This window comes from Molossus molossus, unplaced genomic scaffold (assembly GCF_014108415.1).
Source record: "Molossus molossus isolate mMolMol1 unplaced genomic scaffold, mMolMol1.p scaffold_m16_p_1, whole genome shotgun sequence".
Taxonomy (NCBI): domain Eukaryota; kingdom Metazoa; phylum Chordata; class Mammalia; order Chiroptera; family Molossidae; genus Molossus; species Molossus molossus.
The window spans coordinates 102234735-102259987 of NW_023425344.1; the positions used below are offsets into that span (position 1 = coordinate 102234735).

At 40.2% G+C, this 25253-nt stretch overlaps 1 protein-coding gene and 1 pseudogene across 1 annotated transcript in view; one reads left to right on the forward strand and one right to left on the reverse strand.

Annotated features, from left to right (window-relative positions):
* GAD2 (glutamate decarboxylase 2) overlaps positions 1-25253 on the reverse strand; it is a 77600-nt gene that overhangs the window by 20426 nt on the left and 31921 nt on the right. Inside the window, 3 exon segments of the mRNA XM_036269338.1 lie at positions 3125-3189; positions 5338-5454; positions 7043-7097. Of these exon segments, the coding sequence (XP_036125231.1) occupies positions 3125-3189; positions 5338-5454; positions 7043-7097 (237 nt within the window).
* LOC118637962 lies at positions 14939-16856 on the forward strand (annotated as a pseudogene).

The following is a 25253-nucleotide window of genomic DNA, read 5'->3' on the forward strand; positions in this document are numbered from 1 at the left end:
ATTTCCCCACCTCCTGGGTTCATCCGCTTTCTTCCCCAATCCAAGAAATATAATGTTCTCTGGGCATAGTAGTGGCTCCCACAGCAGTGATTGTCAGCTCAGGGTTGAGCCTGACTTGGCCCTGCGGGCAGTCCCCCCGCTGAGGCACACTGGGCAGGACTTGTCACGGCCATGACGCCACCGCGGTCTCCAAGCAACTCATGTGAACATTCTCCAAGGACCTTTCAAACCTGCATGTCCCTGATCGTCACCTTGATGTCCTTCTTCCACTTCTGCCTGATGATGCTCCAGTGCTCACTGCCTGTTCAGGAGGAATCATCTCTTCCTGGTGCCCTCCAAACAGCTCGCGTGTCTATCTCTCGGGCCTCTGCTTTTCTGCCTTGAATTGAATCCGTTGTTGATTGCCAGTCTTCCTGATAGATCCTCCGCCCCTTGAAGGCAGGCTTCCTGTCATATTCATCCTTGTGCCCTCACTCATCCCAGTGTGAGGTTTGCAGACAGCAGAGGTTCTGCAACTACTGACTTGAATTTCGGAGCCCCTGGCTCTCAGAGCAGGAGTGAGGGCAATAATTGTAACCAGGCAGAAGCTGCACCAGAACCTTCTGTTGGGCCAGAAAGCCTTGGGAAGGGACCACAGCGGCGACTCACTGTAGGTGAGCAGCAGCCTGTGGCCAGAGGGTTAACAAGTCAGTTTGCAGTGCGGGAAACACACTCTGAAGCAGTAGGGCTCCTGGCACGCCCTCCCAGTGACACCATCTCTAGGATTCTGCAGAGTGCTATTGAGGAAGACAGTTGCCTTCTGAGAATTGGGTTGGTTCTCAAAGGGGATGCCAGGCAGGGCTCTGGGAGCTTGTGCCATTTGGTTATGAGGACAGCACTCTGGGATCTCTGTGACCACTAAGGAACCTCTGGATTGGGGACAAAAATCAACTATGGATTTCCTCCACTTTAGTGTGAGTCCTAATGCTCAGGAAAACATGATACCCCAAGTTAGGCCAATTTCTTTCCTAAATTTGTGCCCATGCACATTATGCCTAGGGGTTTTCACCAAAGAAAGTGTGCTTTTTGCTGATGGTAAGTCAGCAAGATGATACTCTCAGGCAAATGGGTGGCTAAGGGGATTCTGCTCAAAGCGGAATGCCATCAGTCCCTCATTTCTAGGACTTCATGTCTAGCTGTTTCATTCAGCAGAGTTTGTTACAATACAGTTCCAAGAACAGGGGCAGTGACAGGACTCTGTGTTCCCTTGTGAGTGTTCTAAGCTTTGTTCTCAGAAACGGTCTTCAGTGCAAAGGAGTGCGGGTGTGTATTTTTCCAAAGCTCAGGGGAGGTAATTTAGCAGCTTTCAAGTCATCATCAGCGTGGGGTGCTGCGTGGCTTCAGGACTTGGAGTCCCAGGTGGCAGTCAAGGTAGAATAACAGACGCTCACTTCTTGTGCCAGTCAAAAAGAGGCTCGGAGAAGAGAAGACACTGTGTACGGAACAGCCCTATCAAGAGGACATGAATTTGCCCTGGCCGGTTTGGCTCAGTGGTTAGAGCATCAGCCTGCGGTCCCGAGAGACCCAGGTTTGGTACCCGCCGGGGGCATGTGCCTTGGTTGCAGTTTGTCCCCAGCCATGGTTAGGTCGTGCGGGTGGCAGCCACTAAATGTGTCCCTTTCATGTTGATGTTGGTCTCTCTTTTCCTCTTTTTCCTTTCCACTTTATCTGAACAAAAAAAAATGGAAAAACGTCCTCGGGTGAGGATAAAAAAAAAAAGGACATAAATTTAATTCTTGTTCTGATCATCTAAACAGGCACCTCCTAACTGTTCTCTTCTGTTCATTGCCTCCTCCTTAAGCTTCAGGTTTCATGCAGATCTTCCTGACAAGGGGATCTGGCCTGTGAGAAGCCCTGAAGGTCCAGAAGCACAGCCTAGACCTGGCTCAGTGTGGGAAAGGGACAGGCCTGTCCTCGTCCACTCACACCTTCGAGGTGCCTGCACGCAGAGCAAGGGCCGCTGACTCAGGGACAGCAACCCTGCTGGCCTAGCTAGACTCTTCCCAGCCTTCTTTCACTAACCGGGCCGGGTGCCCCCCGACGCTGCCTCAGTAACCCCACCCCTCTTTCTCACTCCTAGATTCTCTGGGGTGCGTGGGCCTGGGCAGCACGCAGCACTCCCGGTGTATTCGTTCCGGCCTGGCTGCTCGGCATGACCCGTGCTCACAGCCGCTCCCCTGCGCCACCAGCCTCTCTCCGCACCCTGGGACAGCAACTGTGCCAAGCTGTCCAGGGGCAGAGCCAGTGGAAAGCTTGTCCTCGGCAGCATCTGGCTACTTGGCAGGGCATGCTGGGAATCTGGCAGCCTCGAATGAATTCGGGCTTTCTCCGCTGCCGGGGTGTCCGAGCTCACAGCCACAGTTGACCTGCCACGTTGTGATGAGAGAACTGGAACCTCGGAGCGCCCTCTGCAGGTGGGCCAAAGCCCGAGGCTGGCTGTGCATTCTGTGGGGTTTTTTCTTTTTCCTTTGGTTTTGAATATGCTTCACACAAATCAAACATCATCTCTTCTGTGTTTTGCCGCTTTTTCTCAGTGAGTTACTACTCAGTGTCTCAATAAAGCGTGCTTTGCAGAATCCATCAGAGTTATAGCAGAACAAATAATATTACGGGAATGAAAGCATGTTCCACTGTAAGTAAACTGGCCATTTAAGCCCAAACCCAACATAAATTATAAGGTTCTTATTTGCTTTGCTAAATTATTTACTGGTTTCTTTAAAGCAGTGGATATTATCCTTTATGGAATCCAAAAGCTATAGATCTCTTCCCTAGAAAAGTTTTAAACAGTTTCGGTGGTTCATTCAGAGATCCCAAGAAGGTTATTCCTGATCTTTTGGTGAACCATGGGCCCCAGACAGGAACCTCTGTTTGACAGACATTCCCCTTGGGTCATTAGATATGGGCTTTGATTTCCTTATGCTGATTACACACAATATTCACACACATATGACCACACAAGGCAGAGCACACAAGCACTGTGCAGAATGGGCGCGCCTGTACACAACCGTTCTTGGAAATCAGGTGTAACTTGCTCTTCACATTTAGCTCTCACACTTGACATTGTGAATAAGAGAAATGTGCGTACCTCTCCACGCCGCTCAGTTTCCACTTGTGTTTTTGGGACATCAGCAATCCCCCACCCCAAGCGGCCTGGAAAAGGAAGATCATACAAGGAAAAAGCCAGCGGTTTCTCATTGCCTAGATTTCTACAGTGTGATGTCTTTCAGAATGGTGAGAGTCTCCTTGACCCCAGGCAACTTAGGGGGTTGGCCACCTTCATCTAGCACTAAATTGTCAAAGTTTAAATGTGGGGGGGGGATGGGGGGATGCGGGGGGATGGTGTTCTAAGGTCTCGGACTCCAGCCCTCATTTATATAGTGTAAGAAACCACACTGTGGCCACGTTTTCTCAGTCTGCACGAGAGAGAGACAGAGTCCCCCACAGCCCGTCACCAGCGTCGGTTGTCCTGGTGCAGCTCCTCATCTCAGGATGAGAAAACCTGTTATCTCCACAGGTTAGAGAACATGGGCTGGGGACCAATTAAACATCTTCCAAGTTGCAAGGAAAACTCTTTGGACAATTCTGGATGATTCCAGATGGAGGAAGTGGCTTCACAGCCCAATTTAACTGCTGTGTAATTTTGGAGAAGCTAATTTTTCCGTCAAAAACAAAACAAACAGAAAACCCCATCACCAACAACAATAAATCAAGTGGGAAAGACGTGTACCAGTCAATTAGTTGAGCAATCAGAACATGTCCCTTAAAAATTTGTGCTCAAGTTTTAAGATTTGAATTGATATAGTAATCTTTAAAAATAGGATGTTAAGTGAAGATTCATTGGAAAATGTTTACATTCTTTGTGGGTAAAAATATTCCTGGGATAATTTTAAAGGAAAAAAAAAATAAAAAACCTGTTAGGGTGTAATTGCCCATACCCCTCTGCTGTAATTTCAATTCTTTTACACTTTCATAATTATCCAATTTTCCAAACGTATAAACATTAAAGACAATAAGAGATATGTTTCAAAGAAAGCTAACACAATTGGTTAAAAGATCTCCCAGCTCTATTGTAATAAAAATTCTGGAGGAGAGACCACAGCATCTGCTGGCTTAGGACACACAGACATTGCTATTTTTAAGGTTGTCGGGGTAATTCTCTTCCTGAATCAGCTAGCAAGGTTTAATAGGCTCCCAGTTCCGAGGCCAGGTCACTGAAGTCACTCAAGTTGCTCAACTTTTTCCAATGTCTTCGTGTATAAAACAAAGGGGTCTCTGGTAGATTAATGTACTACTTACACTGTGAATCAGGGAAGGAAGAGAAGATGAGTAATTGCAATGTAAACACCTCTGGACTAATATAAATGTACCTAGCTTAGCCTCTGCATGTTTTCTGCTCTGAATACTTATCATAAAGCCAAAAAGAGCTAAAGCCAGTGCTACCCGTCAACATTCTTGCACCAGAATCAAGTTACGCTTGCTTCATTGAGAAAGCCTTGCAATAAGAATATGTCAGCTGTACCAAACATTGTGCTTAGCAATGATTTGGCACCAACTCCTAATCTCATCCTGGATCATTAACAGTTTGCAGATAGCAGCTAATCTTTGAGCCACACTTTGAAAAATACTGGCCTAAATTTAAATTCCTGCACTTTGTCCTAAAAAATGTCAGTATTTTACTTGAAAATGTTTTTGTGGGCACACCTATATTTTTTTTCTTGAAAGTGACTAAGCCTGGAGTAAAAACTCTCATTTACAGTTTATCTTCTTAGCTGATCAAGCTAAGAAATTGGAAATTTGGTGGTAGGTATTTCTTAGCAAGTTGTCACATATGCTTTCCTCTCAATATATACAAATACCTGACTTGAGTTGAATTTTTTACCCTTTGGGTTCCCTGTATAAATGCAATTCCTACTTACCCTTTTGATCATTCTTGCAGGAAAGTAAGCTCTGCACGTGTGTGGCTGTGTGTATGTACCTAGGATGCTACAGCTCAATTTATTGAGACCTAAGTGCTCAGCTTGGGTACTGATCAAAAAAATAAGAATATTATCATGTCGGAACATTAAGTCATAATCAGCCTCCGACTGCTTCCAGTGAGCATTGTACATTCTGTGAGTCGTGTGCTATTTTGTCTTTGCAGTCTTTAAAAGCAGAAATGTCACCATTTGAAAATAAGCTGCTAACGAGAGAGAGAGAGAGAGAGAGAGAGAGAGAGAGAGAGAGAACAAATTTCATTCCACGAGCCCAGGTGAAAAGTGTGCAAGGACATTTCAGTGGCAGGCCCTATGGGATACTTACATCCACATGCATCCAGATCTTATACTTCTTGCAAATGTCAGCAACAGCTAGGAGGGGATCAAATGCTCCGTACACGGTGGTCCCAGCTGTGGCGCTCACAAGGAAAGGAACAAATCCCTGTGCAAAAGAGGAAGCCCCAAGTAATGTAAAACAGGGGTTCAGAGATTCTTTAAGATAGCTGGCAAAGACAAAGGGAACTCTCCCCCTATAATACACATGCGCGTTTCAGGAGTCTTCAGAAAGCTATTGAAACCTTGAAGCCTGGTAGGGACAATATTCACGCTCCGGACCGAATTCTCCTGGCCATTCTGTATGACTCACCAGTTTCCTTATAAGAGGCCCACAGGTCATTTATATATTCTAGGGAGATTTTTCTAGCCTTCCCTCCCCACTTTTGCTAACTTTCTAGTCTTTCTTTTTCATAACAGGGCCTTTGAACTTAATAACTAAGCAGAAAAGAGAACAAGAAGAAGGAACTTCAACCAGCCCATTACTTTTATTTGGAAAATTCTTAGATAATTTATTTGGAGTCTAAGAGAAGAGGATTCATATGAGGCTAAACAATAAGCCATGTCTTTTATCCGTATGAGTAGGTGTTAGTAGTTCTCATTCTGTCTGTCTCTGACTGCATGAAATTGATTGAAATAATAGGTGGCTGCGGAAGGAAGGCAGTAGGACTCAAATTGGATGAACTTGTTACTCCCCGTGGTGTAACATGATGTTACAGAGTCCGTCTGTAGGTGGCAGCAAAGGCTTAATCTGTGATTTAGTTACAAGAAGTAGTTCAAGCACAAGAACAAGGGGGAACCTCCTGCAGCCAATTTGTATGGGGGAAAAGGCATATAAACAGAAACAGTTAGTCCTGAGTGCATAATACTCAACAGGTGGTACAGCTCTGAACCAGGAGCTGTAGATTACACCCAGTGAAATGAGACTGAGAGGATTCCAGAAACAAGCTCTCTGGCTTGCGAACGATCCAGGGGTGTAAACGACTTTCCAGAGCTTTGTGGGACTCTCTAGCCGGTTTTCAGAACGTGTTACTTCTAAAAAGCGTTCTAAATTGCTTCTGAAAACGAAGGCGTCATATCAGCGTGTGCACAGGCAGGAAGAACGGCCCCTTTCGTATAGCCTCACAACAGTAACTGACCTGCTACATTAGGATTCTCTTGTTTTCCACGTTATCTTTGGAATGTGCCTGACGCAACACCCCATCACAGCCCTGGCCGGTTTGGCTCAGCGGTTAGAGCATCCGCCTGCGGTCCAGAGAGACCGGGGGTTCGGTTCCCACTGGGGGCGTGTACCTCTGTTGCAGTTTGTCCCCGGCCCTGGTTGTCCCTTTCGTGTCGAAGTTTCTCTCCCCATCCCCCCCCATCTGAACAAAAAATGGAAAAATGTCCTCCGGTGAGGATTAAAAAAAAAAAACAAAAAAAACCTCATCACACAAGACGATAAATGCTTTGGGAACTCTTACAGTGTTTTTGTGTATGTTATGTATTCAGCAACTTAAACCTTTCTAAAGCAGAGCCTACAACTCAGAGAAATAAATAATGACTGGATGCAAAATGCCATCTCATTAAAGCTGGGAGGTTGAGGCTGGGGTCTTCTTTTAAAAAATAAAACTAAAGTGTGTTCTCCGCTGGATAGAAGTACAAATTTGTACACTTAGCTTGTTATGAGCTGGATAAAGATCCCTACAAAAACTTACTTTTTGTTTGGCTTCAAGGATCCTTCTTTCAAGATCAGATGGGATCATTTTTCCCCTGAAAGGAAAAATACATTATCAATGTGCTTTGAATAATTTACTTTTTTTTTCTTTGACAAGCAGCCACCTGAGGGTAAAAGTCTAACCCTAAACCATTGATAATAATGGTCAGTTTAAACAAATCCTTGCCTCTTTTAAAAAAGAAATGCATTTCTTCTCTGAATGATGCAAGACTGCAATTTTTGGCACGCTCCAGGGACTCCTGACCACAGTGGGCTGATTGGACTTGTGCACCTGCACTTTGCACAGACCCTGCTTTTTACATCATCCCCTAAATCAGCTGAAACAAGGCTGCTTTGGAGCAAGACATCTGACAATGGAGGGAGAGTGCAGAAAAAGATTTGTATTTCAAATCTTCTAGGGAATGGACATGCAACATCACATACAGATGGAATACCAAGAAGAGAAAATCCGTTCTGAAGCATTTGAATGAAATATTAAGTCAACAAGCTACCTTATTACAATCTAAGTGCTAAAAACCTGAAGCAGGCCAAGAACTTATGGGCTTAAATTTCAAACAGAAATTGGAGAAAGAAAACCCTTTCATCCTTGTAACGTTTCTTTCCTAAAATAAAAACATAGATAGTACTTTACTTACTATAAAACCCCATTATTATAATAACCAGAAGAGTTGATTTCTCCAAAAAGCTAGATGTATGATCTTAGACAAGTTTCTCAGTTTCCCTGTGTGCATTATTATTACTATTCCTAGAATATAGTGATAATGATATTATTTATGGAATTATGAGGATTAAACGAGTTAATAAATGCAAACTTATTTTAAAAGTGCTTGGCATATGGGAGGCAGTCAATAAGTGTTAGCTTTTTTTTTTTAATCCTCACCCAAGGACACTTTTCAACATTTTGCTCAGATAGAGTGGGAGGGAGGGAGAGAGAGAGAAAGAGAAAGAGAGAAACATCGACGTGAAAGGGACACATCGAGTGGTTGCCACCTGCAGGACCCAACCAGGGCCGGGGACAAACTGCAAATGAGGTACGTGCCCTTAGCGGGAACCGAACCCCGGTCTCTCTGGACCGCAGGCCAACGCTCTAACCCCTGAGCCAAACCGGCCAGGGCTAAATGTTAGCTTTTATTGTAGGGATTGCTATTATGTATTGTGACATTCCTATCTTCAGACATTTGGGGAAAAACAGGCAAAGGGCAGACCAAATAGGTACATAGCACGAGAAGCAGTGAAATATTCTTTAAACCAACATAGCTCTCTTGAGGTTGCTAAACTGTTTAAACTTTTCACATCAAGGTCCTTGATCTAGATTTTCTTAATAAAAGGAATTTGGAAAATAACTTATGAGGAGGAGGTAGTAACAATAAATGTCCATGGGGGATGCTGGCATTTAGTGAGCAGCACACGGGGCTTCAGTATTTGTCACTAGCTCAGTAGTGCACCCGTGATTCTAGGTGTAGTTCAGGGACTGGGCTGCTTCGTTACACCTCCTAGTGTGATCTTGCCTAAGCTTTTACATATTGAAATGTTATTTTATTGTTAATTACTTTGCTAACATTTCTCTGTTTAAAACATAATCCGGACATTCTATAGTGAGCGGGTAAGTTATATTTTCTACAATTTTCATTTCAGGCTAATAAAGGTGGTGTTGCAAATAGCTGGACTATAAAGCAGACATTAGGCCTGAAGGCTCTGGGACCAGATTTATGTGAAGCTGTTTCCCAAAGGCAGCTCAGATGCAGCTACGTGGCGACAGGAATGGACAAGCTCCCAGTGATCAGTTAGTCAGGGTGGTGGGACAAAGACCATCAAGTGTACATTTGGTGCAGAGGACACACTCCAGTTCTGAGCAGCCACCTATGGGGAACTCCTGTGTGACAGGGACATACGCAGAGACACAGGGAATGCCAAGGTGGAGATGGCCTCTCGCTCCCTACACGTCTCTCTTGACTTCACAGCTGCCCCTGGGAGCACCCTCCACGTGGTGATTTCCACCTCTCCTGGGTCAGGCTCTGCCCCGCTATGAACAAAATGTTCACATTTCAGAGCAAATGCAGGTATTGTTCTTCTATATAAAGTTCTAAGCACATTAACTTTACTGTAGTACCTTTGCAGTAATATGGACATTGACAGAATTCCCAGACACTGTTTACAAATCCCCAGTTCTACCTAATCTACCCAAACCAGGCACGGTGGACTAGTCTGACAATCCCTACCTGCTCATCCGATCCCTTCTGGAGGTTCTGTTAAATTCAGGCTGTAAGGGGTCACAGATTAGGGTACATTAGAATCGGAAGGGGCTCAAGACCTGGTTCTAGTTTAACTGTCTTATTTTACAAATGAGAAAACAGTCCAGGAAAGGCAAAGTGACTGCCCAAGATCAAAAGTGGGTAAAAGGCAGGTTGTAACTAGAAATAAAATGCCAAGCTTCCAGCACAAACTCAAAGGGCCAAACATATAGGAAACCGTTTGGAAAGACTGGAGTCTTTTAGGATAAGATAGATCCTTTTAGGTAGTATGTGGTTTTCATGGATCAGAGGTGTCATTCACGTCTCCCAGGAAAGCAGCCGTGAACATACAGCCAGCTCCATTTCCACATCAGTGAGCTGAGGGGCAGCGGAAGGGGCAGAGGGACACAGTTCAAGGCCCGGTGGATATACTCACAATATACACTATGTTTTTTCCTATACATACAAACCTGTGAGAGAGTTTAATTTATAGATTAGGCACAGTAAGAGCTAAACTAATAACAGAACAATTAAGCAATATACTGTAATAACAGTTAACTAAATGTGGTCTCTGTCTCTCTCTCTGAAAATAGCTTATTGTCTGTATTCACCTTTTCACTCAAAAGAAGCACATCACAGCTTCTCTTGGGCATTTGAATTGTCACCATTACTACTCTTACACTTTGGGGCCATTACTAAGTAAAATAAGGGTGACTTGAACTCAAGCACTGATACTGTGACCGTCAATCTGATAACCAAGATGCCTACCAAGTGACCAGTGGGTAGGGGACGTCTACAGCGTGGAGGCCCTGGACGAAGGGATGGTTTATGTTCCAGGAGGATGGAGCAAGACCGTGTGGGATTTCATTATACTCCTCAGAATAGCACACGATTTAAAGCTTGCAAATTGCTTCTGGAATTTTCTATGTAATATTCTGGGACTGTGGTTGACTGTGGAAAATGAAACTGTGGATAAGGGGGGCTAATGTAATCCAGTGCACAGGTTTGCGTCTTGCAGAGAGGAGAGTGACGGGTGTGGCTCTGGGCAGGGCAGGCTCCTGTCTTTTCTAGGCACTCTGCCTCTACACCGTGATTGTTCTGTCCACTTCGGAACCCAGACCTGGCACACTGCAGGCCAACACTCGTTACAGGCGTGTAACTCGAAGGCAGAAGTTTAACCCAAGGATGATATTAATATGTTTACTTTACCTTACTCTCTGACCAGACGGCTAGTGTGGGGGCCTCTGGAGACAAAACTTTTCATCTTTCCATTTATCTTAGAATTGGCTGAATTACATTAGAACAGTGGTTCTTAAAATTTAGCATTCATAAAAATCACCTGTGTACATCCTTAAAAGGCAGATTATTTGACCCTACACTTAGGGATTTTGATTCAGTAGGTCAGTTATAAGACCCAGGAATTAATTAATTCCATAAGTGTTTAATGAGCACTTAGCCCTGGCTGGTTTGGCTCAGCGGTTAGAACGTCGGCCTGTGGTCCAGAGAGACCAGGATTCGGTTCCCGCTAAGGGCATGTACCTTGGTTGCAGTGTGTTCTCGGCCCTGGTTGGGTCATGTGGGTGGCAACCACTCGATGTGTCCCTTTCACGTCGATGTTTCTCTCTCTATTTCTCTCTCTCCCCCTCCCACTGTATCTGAACAAAAAATGAAAAAATGTCCTCGGATGAGGATAAAAAAAAAAAATGAGTGCTTACTATGTGCTACATACTGTTAGGGATGCTGGGGTACGAGGGTAAACAGACCAGTTTTCACTCTCCAGAGCTTACATGCCAACATGGGAAATAAATAATAACATAGTTAATAAATAAACATACCTGGGCATTTACGTTTCTAAGAAGCACCCAGGGTGATGCTGACGCGGGTAGACCTAGCTCCAAAAAATACTGCTTTGGAAATGGAAGTTTTAACTTGGTAGGCATTTAAATATTTGTGTAGCATACCAGCCAAGTACTTTGCATGTGAGCCATGGTTTTGAGGCCCCATGGCTCGGGGCAGCGAGCAGAAGGAGCTCCAGATGTGGCACCGTGCTGCCTGCCTGCCCGTGTGCGGTGGGGTGAGTACACTGGGCGACAACAAGCAGGCTCCTCTGAGGATTAGGAGCTGTCTGGCCAGTCCTGGCTTTTCCAGACCAGTCTCTCTTGGTGCAGGGCAGCTTTGGATGGCAGCTGTCGCATCCCCTATGTCCGTTCTAAAATTATTTCCATAGCAAAAAGTTATCTTTAATGTTTATACATCTAGCCTTGAGGCTCACAGTTAAGTCGTGACTGATGCTCTGAAATGCTGCTCTCTGTTAGTTGTTGGTAATTGAGACAGGACTGCCATTAAAGCGACTCTTGAACCAGACAGCTTTAAAAGGCTGCTGTTCTGAATTAAAATTCCTGATTAGCAATTGCCTTTGAAAATCCACATGGTGCTATAGGGTCAGATAACTTCATAAAGTTGCCTGGGCGAAATCTCACAACTACAGCTGCCAGCAGGAAAAACCTTCTCTTTGTGGGAAAGGTAAAACACAGGGATTACCCCATGTGTGCCTTTCGACTCAGATTCATGGCCATCGTCCATGGCTCTGACGGAGAAAGTTACCTATCCTACCAAACGGAGCACATCACTGGAGAGTGTATGCCTCTAGACAGGCATTTAGTGGTCACGTATGGGGTGCTTGAGTCATCGGTGACCCCGCAGTAATTCTACCAGCCTTTCTGAAGTGAGCAGAGCCTGGCTCTGTTCACAGAGATACAGCTGCAAAGAAGAAAGAGTGTGTGAATCCTTTCAGATAGGAATCGACTAATGTAACAATCACTGTTAATAGCAACACCACCAGCAGTGACAAGAATGACCAGTTTATAAAGGAACTGTACTATGCCTTAGATAAGGAAACCGAGGCTCTGAGAGGCAGCTGTGTGTGGCTAAAAGTTTGAAATGTGGAGACAGAATAACTGGGCTCCTGCTCCAGATCCAATGCTAATTGTGTGTACTTGAAGAATTTAGTTCTTCCTTTTGCTTGTGTGTAAATGATGATAAGAGTACCTGCCTCACAAGGTTTATATGAGGATTAAATGAAATAGTAAACATAAAACACTATGGAGTACTAAGTATAAAACTCTACCTATCATATAGTAACTACTCAGTACATGTTAGATAATCTCACTGTTACTAGTAGTAATAGTACTAGCATTATGTGACTTGCAGCATGTCACACAGCTGGTGGGAGGCAGATTTCTAACTTAGAGCTCTGTGACATCAGAACCTAGGTTCTTAGCACTATACAGCAAATGTCTTCTGAAGCATTTACGTGTTTTAACAAAATACCTACTACCTTGACTTAACATGAGTTCTAGAATTGTAATGATGTGCGTAACATTTCCACTATGATTGTCTGGAAGTCCCTTGAATTGAGTAGTTCCTTGATCCCAATTCTTATTGCTATTAGCACTGATTAGTAAAATAAGGAAAACATATAACCTCCTTCTAAAACATATTGCTCTGTCATTCTTTGATGATATTATTCTTTCTAGTGCAGCACCCAAATGTTAGGAGTAAGAGCTCTGCTAGTTTTCTGGGGTTTTTTTTTTTTTAATTTCAAACTAGTCAGTACTAAACAAAACTGTTTCTTCAACATACAGACAATAAGGGGAGTTCATAGACCCAAGCAAATCTTCAAACTGCCCAGACGGGATGGTACTTAAAACAAGGCAAGGGCTGTCTTGAGGAAACGTCATTGCAGAGATTTACAGAGCAGCAAACTTACAGAGAGTTTCCCCGGGAAAGGAGCAGATGTGGGCAGCCTATCCTAGGAAAGGCCCATAAGATAAAACAACAAACAGAAGTCACACAGATCATCCAGAAAGCACTTGTATTACAAAACCAAAGCCCAGTGCAAAAAACTTCACTATAATTATGAACAATGAACTTCCTTGGTCCTTTTGATGTGTAGTTTGATTTGGATAAATAACTAACTGTAACAGCCATATTTTTCTCTTTTAAGATTTGGTTTTCTATAGGCACAATGGGATTCCTTAGCCTTTGGTTAGAATATGGGAGCAGACTATTTTGGGTAATTTTTGTATCTAATTATATTAATATATATATTTTTTCTTATTTAACTTCTCCAAACAGCGTTTACTTAACATACACACACAATTTGCTATATAGCAATCCAAGTGATATGCAATTGGAGACTCCAACCATGATGAAGTAAGGAGATATTTTCTTTTTCATATAAAACCTTCTTATTGCTGCCATTTGGGGCCAGTTTGACACAGACAGGGACATATACAATAAGGGAAAATGTCTGTGTGCACGAGAAGGTGTGCTGACAATCTGTCATCACTGTCCCTGCTCCCCAAACTACCACCCCTCTTCTGTGAACTTGTCGGTAGAGAGAAGAAAACAATTATGATGAAGAGTTCAATTTATCATGTAAGAAACCATGCTTGGCTATTGCAAATAACTTTTGTGACAAGGAGAAAATCAAAACTGCCATTATAGAACCTTAAAAATTAATGACATGGGAATACAACATAAAAATATGAGAGGCACACTAAATCATTCTCAGAGGAAAATGTAAAGCCTGAAATGCTTTTGAAATTAAATAACAGAGTATAAAAGTAACTAAACTAAACATTTACTCCAACAACAAACAATGTAGGCAGAAAGAATGAATTTTTCAATGAATTTAGAAACTATAAATATACTTAACTTCAAAAGATGGAACATTAAAAAGATCAATGAATGTACAAATATCTGACTAGTGCACTTAAGAAAAAGAGAGAAAATGTAACATTTGAAATGAGAAAGGAAATATATATATTAATATATTAATAATTAATATATATTATATTAATGTTATAATAGAAGTCTATGCAGAGCCTTAGGCTAATCTTTAAAATTTTGAGGAAATAGATAGTACCCCCCATCAGAAAAATGTAAGTTAAAAGAATTGATTCAAGAATATATAGAAAATTTGAAACAAACATAAAAACACAGATAAGTGGGGGAAACATTCCCAAAAAGGTGTCTCTCAAATTGCGAGGCCCTGATGTTTTAGTAGTGAATTTTAATAACTCTGCTATTGGCAGATGGTGCTCTTTAAGCTTTTCTAGAGAAGGCAATGGAAAACTTGAATTTCCTGAACTTAGCTCACTGTGAAAGCAAAATCTGTCAAATATACCACCCCCGATCTACAGATACGTCTTAAGAGTATAGTTACAAATATATTTAATATAGCATTAGAACAAATAATCTAGAAGGAAGTTAAAGATTAAGTAGGATTTGTTGCAAGAATGCAAAGAATTAAAGAGAGGTGAAATAATTAGTATCTGAAACTATAAGTGAGTAAACTGAAACTAATATATAAGAAAAATACAGGCAGGCGCACGTCGGTTTGCACGCTTTCTGGAGTCTCCAGATCAAACTGAAGACTCAGCGGTATTAAGAGGCTTGCTTAAGATCATTCATTTACTTTTTCTTGGGGACCAGGCTTGAATCTCTAGAATGCAGGCCTCAGCCCTAGGTCTGTGCACCTGAGCGAATGGCCTAAGAATTCCTTTGCAGTTGCGTCCGGCCCGCGTACAGGAGACGGAAGGCAGGGACCTACCCAAGGCAGACACTGGCATGCAGTATGCATGGCAAACTCTGAGGTTTCCCAGGTCTGTGCTATCAAACTGTTCAAAAAATATGCAGAGAAATATTCTGCAATTATTGATTCTGACAGTGTTGAAACTGGCTTGAATATCTATGCGGAAAACATTTTAATTTTAGCAAGATCTCAGCAAACTGACCATGACAAGTGGGAGTCTGGATTGCCAATAAATAATGTTTTCAAAATAAGTAATGACCAGGAGATGATGCAGCCTTGCAGAAAGTTCCAAGACTCTCTGCTGGCACCTTCTGATGCATCAGTAGTAATTCAAAAGAGGCTGCTCTCTTTGATCTCCTAAATGTGTGTTTGTGGTGGTTCTAAGGAGAGGGACTCATTAACTAACCCAGCTCATGGTACACATAGGACCCAAGACATCCCTGAGGGCAGTCCTTTGAAGGGCTCTCAGAATGCCCAGCCACCTGTGGTGACAAACACCCCAAAGACGTGTCCCATGTTCTCAATCCCTCTTGGTGAATGAGGCAGTGCAAAAGTCCACGCCACACCATTATTGTACATGTCAGAAAGGGAGGCAACAGCTCTCCAGAAGCCAGCATAGAACTAAACATGTTCCCATCCAATCAGTCTTGTTTTCTCTGGCACCACTGATGCACTTTCCACCCCAGTGTTGAATGCGGCTTTTAGTAAGACAGAACACAATGGCCAAAGAGAGGAAAGCAGCCTGGCTACTTCTAAAACCGCAAAAGAATGATTATGGGTAGATCAGACACACACACACACACACACACACATACATATACCCATATATACATATACATATACATATACATCTATCTCACATACCCCCTCACACATCAGGGTCTTCATATGGTGGTGTAAAAGAGTCTCTGGGAGCCAGTAGATCCCGAAGAATATTTGGGAAGTTTGTCACTCCTGTATCTAAGCAAGACTGGGCAGGAGATCCAAAAGAAGGGGTACAGCATAAGCCTGACAGCACTGGACCCACAGAACCAGCACATTCAATTGATGAGCATCTGAAGAACTTGGAACCAAAGATGATTGAACTGATTGTGAATGAATGATATTATGGACCATAAGCCCCCAGTAAACTGGGAAGATGCTGCAGGGGTAGAATTTGCTGAAGCTACAGTAAAAGAGATAGTTGTGTGGCCCATGATGAGGCCAGACATCTCTACTGGTTAATGAGGAAACCCCAGCCCCCTCAAGAAATTCTGTTCTTTGATCCTCCTGGGACTGGGAAGACCCTGATTGGCAAGTGCGTTGCTAGTCAGTCTGGGCAACTAGCTTCTTCAGTATCTCTGCTTCCTCCTTGACCTCTAAGTGGGTAGGCAGGGGAAGAAAATGGTTTGTGCATTGTTTGCTGTAGCAAGGTGTCAGCAGCCGGCTGTGATACTTATTGATGAAAATGATTCCCTGTTATCTCAGCAGGGAGAGGGTGAGCATGAGTCTTTTAGGAGGATAAAAACAGAGTTTTAAGGTCAGTTAGATGGAACAACCCCATTTTTCTGAAGATCTTATGCTAGTGGTGGGAGCAACCAATCGGCCTCAAGAAATTGAGGAAGCTTCCCAGAGGAAGGTGGAGAAAAGGCTCTACAGCCCCTTCCCAGAAGCATCAGCCCCGAAATCGATGGTAATTGATCGGATGCCCAGGGAGCAGGTTTGCCTCTGTGAGGAGGAAGCTGACCTGGACGTGAAGCCGTCTGAAGGGTTCTCCGCCTGACACGACACGGCTGTGCAGAGAGGCGTCCCTTTGTCCCGTTCGCAGTTTACAGACTGACCACGTCGCCACCATAACACCAGATCAAGTTCCACCGACAGCTTACACCGATTTTGAAAATGCTTTTAGAACTGTGAGACCCACTCTGTCTCCAAAAGATTTAGAGCTTTGTGAAAAGAACAAAACTTTTGATTGTGAAAAGTAAATGGGACACTTAAAATGGAAAGATGACATCTTTGTAGTAGAGTCTTCTCCATTCGTTAGCATAGAAAATTGGGGATTTATTAGTTGTACTTATAGTGTATTCTAAAGCCAATACCTCAAATAAAGTATTGAGGCATTTTATAATAGCTCAGATTTTACAGCTGATCATGGCCTGTGTTAATAGAAACTTGATTTTTCTTCATGATGTGTACACTCATTTCATAAAAAATGTGAAGAAACTTTTTTCTTTTGTTTCAAACAGGTCTTTTTTAAAGCGTGTAATTGGGTGAATAGTGAGCTCAAATCTAAACTTTAAATCTTATTTGTATACGAGGATGTATAATTTATATACATCTTTTATTGAAGAAAGAGTTTCTTCCAAAGACCACATAAGTCTTACTGTTGGCTAGTATAGTGGTTTACACTTGAAACAGCTTTGCTTACTATTGTTTAACAGATTTAAGATCTCACCAAAAGCTAGAGTGAAAGGGCCAGTTTTTACTTTGGTTTGTAACCTGATAACATTTCCTTCCCTTACCAGGACTAACTAATAAGACATGTTCAGAAATAAAAAAGAAGAAAAATACAGATCTTTACCAAAGGACTCAAAAAAGGTTTGGATAACTGGAGATACATCATGTTTGTGGTGAGAAAGCTCAGCATGGTAAATACATACAATTAATCTCTAAACACAATTCCAACAGGACCCCGGTGGGAGTTGTAGGGCAATGGGAACTGGGAAAATAACTAAAGTACAACTAACTGAAAAACGTAAATAAGGAAATTCAATTTTTAAAAAGTAGCACACAAAGGAAAAATAGGCAGGGGACAAATTTTTCTCTACCAGAATGTAGAACACATTGTAAAACTATAGTGTGATTAAAAAGTATGCTAATAAAACCAAAGAAACAAATCAGTGGAACAAAACTAAAAGACTAGGAACAAGCTGAATATGAATTTAGAATATACATATTAGTGATTAAAATACATTTTAAAATTTTCATATGGTGTTGGCACATGTGGCAAAAAATAAGTATAAAAAATTGCATACCTCTTAAATACCATAGATCAAAATAAATGTCAGTTAGATGAACTTTAAAAATAATAATACAAAGATTCTAGGGATAAAAAGATACATGTTAACATGTACTAAGAATGGGGAATACTGGTTCGGCGGGTGTGGCTCAGTGGACTGAGCATCATCCCACAGACTGAGAGGTCCAGGTTCAATTTCCCGTCAAGGCACATGCCTGGGTTTCAGGCTCTATCCCCAGTGGGGGGACGTGCAGGAGGCAGCTGATTGATGTTTCTCTCTCTCTCACCCTTCCTCTCTTTCTAAAAAAATTCAACAAAAACATATTTTAAAAAAAGAATGGGAAATAATTTCCATAGAATGCACTAAATGTGGAAAATGGATAATTAATGATAGCTCTAGCTACCAAAAAATGGAACATTTCTATAAATACCACAAATAAAATCGAAAAGCAAATGATACATTTTGGAAAGCATTTACAGCACATATGACAAAAGAGGGCTTAGGTTTTCTCTTTTTGATGATAAATAACTGATAAGCATAAAACCCTTGACATTGCTAATTATTGAAAGTGCAAACGATGCCTTGGCTGCTTTGGCTCAGCAGCTAGAACGTCGTGGGCCTGAGGACCAGTAAGTCTCAGGTTCAATTCTGGTCAAAGGCACATATCTGGTTGTGGTTTGTCCCTGGCCCTGGTCAGGTCATGAGCGAGGCAACCAGTCAATGTGTGTCTCTCACACTGATGTGTCTCTTTCTCTCCCCTTTTCTCCCTCCCTCCCTTCCCACTGTATCTGATGATAAATAGAAAAATATCCTCAGGTGAAGATTTAAAAAAAAGTGCAAATGAGAGCATCAGTAATAATAAAAAAAAGGTTCCATGCACCAAATTCTTATAGGTCACTTAAGATTTTAATTCCTAGGTTTAGTAAAAACACGGTGAATAGTCACCCATGTCTACTACTTAGGGGGAATGTAAATTGGTAGGTTCTTTTCTGAAGGACAACATGCCAGCAAGAATCATAATTCTTAAAATAGGCACAGTCCTGGGCTCAGAAAGTCTATTTCTAAGAACTTATCCCAGGAAAATAATATAAGAACGTATGAAATACTTAACCATACTTAACCATAATGATGTTTATATTAGTATTTTTTACCACTCGATGTGTCCCTTCACATCAATGTTTCTCTCTCTCTCCCTCCCGCTCTATCTGAACAAAAAATGGAAAAATGTCCTCGTGTGAGGATTAAAAAAATATATATATATATTAGTATTTTTTAAACAGCAAAAAATTTAAATAACAAATATCTAACAACAGAAGATTTGTTAAATTACTTAATAATAAATTCTAAACAATAAATTATTAAATGTAATTGAGAATTATATTGGAGAATCTCTAATGACATGAAAGTTGCTCATAATATTTTAGTTATATAAACAACAAATTACTAATCAGTAATATATATATATATTTGTGTGTGTGTGTATATATACATATATATATATATATATATGAAATTATGTGTACCACACTATTACAAGAGATTTTGTCTAGGTTCTTCTATTTTCTTATTTTTCTACAATAAATATGTGCTACTTCTGAAATAAAAAATAATATTCTTTTCCTTTTTTTAAAAAAAGGAGAAGCTGTCCCTTACCTAACACCATATTAAAAAATTAACTCAAAATGAATTAGAGCCCTGGCCAGTTTGGCTCAGCAGCTGGAGCCTCAGCCCATGGACCAGAGAGTCCCGGGTTCGGTTCCCACTAAGGGCACGTACCTCGGTTGCAGTTTGTCCCCAGTCCCAGTTGGGGTCATGTGGGTGGTGACCACTTGATGTGTCTCTCTCACATCGATGTTTCTCTCTCTCTTCTCCCTCTCTCCCTTGGCTCTATCTGAAGATGGATGCAAAAAGTGTCCTTGGGTGAGGATAAAAAAAAAAGAATTACGGACCTGAATTTAAGAGATAAAACTCTTAGAAGATACACTTGAAACCAATACAAAATAATACTGAAAGTAAACTGTAACTGAAAAATATTTTTAATTAAAAAAAAAACTCTTAGAAACAAGCATAGGACTAAAGCTTCATGACACTGGATTTTGCAGTGAATCTTTTTTTTTTTTTACAAAATATAACCATGTATTTTATTTTTAAAGGAATATTTTTAAAAGCCTGTAATACTTTTTATAAACATATTAATGCTTCTTAATTTCTGCTGGTGGGTTTGTGAAAAATTTTTATTTTCCAATATAATGTTTTCTATGATTTATTATTTTATTTGTTTTTCTTATTATTTAACTAATTTATTTCTTTTTGTTACAGATATTTCCCCTTTTTCACCCACTGATTCCTCTCTCCCCATCCCTCCCCACCCTGTCCCCACTTTTGTTGTCTATGCCCATTGTTCATGTTCATACATACATGCATATAAGTTCTGTGGTTTATCTCTCCCCCCACCCCCTCTTCAGCGGATTGTCAGTCTGTACCCCACTTCCACGTCTCTGGGACTACCTCGTTCCTCAGACTGTTATGTTCGTTATGCAATGAATCTTTTCATGGATATAGCACCAAAGCCATGTGCAACAAAAGAAAAAATAAACAAATTGAACCTCATGAAAACTAAAACCTTTTGTGTATCAAAAGGTACTACCAATAGAGTACAAAGGCAACCCACAAAATGGGGGAAATATTTGCAAATCATATAGATGATAAAGGATTACTGTCCAGAGTATATAGAGAACTCCTTATGTTCAAGAACAAAAACAACCCAATAAAAATAGCTGAGTGAACCTAAGAGGTACATATTGAACATTCTATTCAACAGCAGCAGAATACATATTCTTCTCAAGTGCACATAGACATTTTCTTGAATAGATCATATGTTAGGCCACAAAACAAGTCTTAACAAATTTAAGAAGACTGAAATCATATCAAGTATCTTTTCCAGCCACAACAGTATAAAATCAATAATAGGAGAAAAACTGGAAAAATTATAAATATGTGGACATCAAACAACACACTCCTGAACAACCAATGGATCAAAGTAGATATTAAACGTATCTTCAGAGAAATGAAAATGGAAACACAACATTTCAAAACGTATGGTATGCAGCAAAGCAGTTCTAAGAGGGCCATTTATAGTGATAAATACCTACATTAGGAAAAAAAGAAAGATCTCAAATAAACAATCTAACTTTATATTTCAAGGAACTAAAAAAAAGAAGAAGAAAGCCAAAAATTAGCATAAGAAAGAAAATAATAAAGAATCGAGCAAAAATAAATGATATAGACTAGAGAGACAATAGAAAAGGTTAACAAAACTGAGTTTTGTTGTTGTTAATCCTCACCTGAGGATATTTTTTCCATTGATTTTTAGAGAAAATGGAAGGGATGGAGGGAGGGAGAGAGAGAGAGAGAAAAAGAAACATGTGAGAGAGACACACTGATTGGTTACCTCCCACACACTCCCTGACCTGGGCAGGGTATCAAACCTGCAACCCAGGTATGTGCCCTTGACCAGGAATAAAACCTGTGACCCTTGAGTGTTTGGGCCAATGCTCCAACCATTGACCCACATCAGCCAGGAAAAGAGTTGGTTTTGGAAAAAATAAACAAATTTGACAAACTTTTAGCTGGACTCACCAAGAAAAACAGAGAACTCAAGTAAATAAAATTATAATTGAAAAAGAAGACATTATAACTGAAACACAAAAGGTCATCAGAGACTACTGTGAAAAATTATATACCTACAAACTGGATAATGTAGAAAATGGATAATTCCTAGAAACCTACCAAGAATGAATTATGAAGATAATGGATTTCTGAACAAACCAATAACAAGTAAAGAGATTTAAGCAGTAATCAACAACTTTTAACAAAGAAAAGTCTGGGATCAGATGGCTTCAAAGGTAAGTAAATTCTACCAAACATTTAAAGAATAAAGGTCAATACTTCTCAAATTCTTTTAAAAAATCTTACCAATGCACAAAGACAACAAAGCTGGGGAAAGGGTGGGGTATGGGGAGGAGGGTGTCAATGGGGAAAAAAGGAGAAACATCTGTAAAAAAAAAACACAAATTAATAAAAATAATTTTTAAAAATAATAAAAAAAAAAAAAAATTGGAGAGACAGGAACACTTCCTGACTCATTTTACGAGGCCAGTATTACCCTGATACCAAAGCCAGATATGAACACAAGAAGAAGAAAAAATCACAGGCAAATATTCCTGGTGAACACAAATTCTCAACAAAATACTAGCAAATTGAATTCAACAGTACATAAAAAGACCATACACCATGATCATGTGGGACTTATCCCAAGGATGCAAGAGTTTTAAAAAGTCTCAACAATTCGGGTGTAGAGGGAACATACCTCAACCTAATAAAGACCATGCATGACAAGCCCACAACTAACTTATACTCAATAGTGAAAGGAAAATTTTTCTCTAACATTAGAAATAAGATAAAAGTGTCCACTCTCACCATTTCTAGTCAGAGCATTTAGACAAGGAAAATAAAAAATGACATCTAGATTGGAAAAGAAGGTTACATTGCTATGGTTACAGATGACACAATCTAGAAACTCCTCAAGACTCTAACAAAAAACTGTTAGAACTAAACAAATTCAATAAAGTTGCAGAATATACAATCAAGATACAAAAACAAGTCCCATTTATAACAGTATCAAAGAGAATAAAATACTTAGGAACAAATTTCAGCAAGGAGGTGAAAGATCTATACACTGAAACCTATAAGATATCAGTGAAAGAAGACACAAATGAATAGAAAGATGTCCCATGTTCATGGATTCAATAATTTAATTGTTAAAATGTCCATACCCAAAGCAGTCTACAGATTCAATGCAACCCTATCAAAATTCCAATGGCATTTTCCACAGTAATAGGACAAACTAACCCAAAATTTGTATGAAACCACAAAAGAACCCAAGTAGCCAAAGCAATGTCGATAAAGAAGGACAAAGCTCGAAACATTGTACTTCCTGATTTCAAACCATGTATCAAGGTTATAGTAATCAAAACTGTATGCTGTATTGTAATAACAGACACATTGACTGACTGAATAAAACAGATAGCCCAGAAATAAATCCGTGTATGTACAGTCAAGTAATCTTTGACAAAGGTGCCAAGAATACACCATGGGGAAAAGGAGGTTTTTTCAATAAAGGGTGTTGGGAAAACTAGACAGCCACATGAAGAAGAGTGAAACGGGGCCACTGTCTTACACCATAAACAAAAATTAACATAAAATAAAGACTTGAATGTAAGACTTGAAACCATCACACACCCAGAAGAAAACATAGGGGGATTTGTCTTGGTCTAGGGTTAAGTTCTTTACAATTGGTGTTGATGATGATTTTTTTGAATGTGACATCAAAGGCAACAAAATAAAAATAAACAAGTTACATCAAACTAAAAAACTTCTGAACAGCAAAACAATCAATCAGTGAAATGAAAAGGCAACCTATGGAATGGGAGAAAATACTTGTAAGCCATATATATAATGATGGTTTAATCTCTGAAATGTATGAGGAACTTCTACAACTCAATAGCCAAAATACAATAACCTAATTAAAAATTGGCAAAGGACTTGAATAGACAATTTTTCTAAGAAGACATAAAAATGACTACCAGGTTTATGAATAGGTGCTCAACATCACTAATCATCAGGGAAATGCAAATCAAAGCCACAATGAGATATTACTTCACAGCTGTTAGAATAGCTGTTATAAAAAAGATAAGAAAAAAGTGCTGGCAAGGGTGTGGAGAAAAGGGAACCCTCATATGCTCTTGGTGGGAATATAAATTGGTGCAGCCATTGTGAAAAACAGTATGGAGGTTCCTCAAAAATGAAAAATAAAGTGACTATATGATCGATCCAAGAATCCCACTCCTTGGTATATATCCAAAGGAAATGGGTCAGTATTTTGAAGAGTTATCTGCATTCCCATGTTCGTTGCAGCATTATTATTTATAACACCCAAAACATGGAAATACCTAAGTGCCATTGATGAATGATTGGGTAAAGAAAATGTGGTATTTATATACAATGGAATATTAGGAGAAAGAAGAAAATCTTGCCATTTGTGACAACATGGATGAACCTGGAGAACATTATACTAAGTAAAATAAGGCAGAGAAAGAAAGACAAATACTGTATGAATTCAATTATATATGGAATCTAAAAAAGTTGAACTCATAGAATCAGAAAGTAGAGCGGTGATCACCAGGAGTTATTAGATGGGAGAAATGGGGAGGTGTTAATCAAAGAATATAAACTTTCAGCCCTGGCTGGTTTGACTCAGCAGTTAGAGCATCGGTCTGTGGTCCAGAAAGACCTGGGTTCAGTTCCCACTAAGGGCACGTACCTTGGTTGCAGTTTGACTCTGGCCCTGTTTGGGTAGTGCGGGAGGCAGCCACTCGATGTGTCCCTTTTACATTAATGTTTCTCTCTCTCTCTCTTCCTCTCTTTCCCTCCCACTCTATCTGAACAAAAAATGGAAAAATGTCCTCGGGTGAGGATAAAAAAAAAGAAAAAAGAATATAAACTTTTAGTTATAAGATGAATGAGTTCTGGGGATCTAATGTATAGCATGGAGACTATAGTTAATAAACTGTTTTGTATACTTCAAATTTGATAAGAGAGTAGATCATGTGTTTTCTCTACACACACAAATGATAACTATGTGAGGTGATAAATATGTTAATTAGCTTGATTGTGGTAATCATTCTATAATGTATACATATATCAACTCATCTCATTGTACACTTTAAATATATACAATTTTTATTTGTCAATTTTACCTCAATAAAGTTGGAAACATATTTCTTTGAAAGAAGTAAAAATAAGTAGGTGAAAATAATTCTTAAAAATTGGAAAAGGAACATTTCTCCAAAAAAGATGTACAAATGGCCAATAAGCACATGAAATGTTACTCACCATCACTAATTACAAAGGAAATGCAAATCAAAGCCACAATGAAATACCACCTCACACCATTAGAATGGCTACTATACAAATAAACAAAACAGAAAATAACAATTATTGGCAAGAATGTGAAGAAATTGGAAATGCAAAATAGTTACAGCCACTAAAGAAAACAATGTCAGTTCCTCAAAAAGTTAAAAATACAATGACCACACCATTCAGTAATTCCACTTCTGGGTATATAACCAAAAATTAAAAGCAGGGCTCAAAGTGATATTTATACACTTACATTCATAGCAACATTATTCACAGTAGCTAAAATGTAGAAGCAACCCAACTGGTATATATTATTCATCCTTAAATATTATTTTTTAAGGAATATTATTCATTCTTCAAGAGAAAGGAAATTCTGACATATGT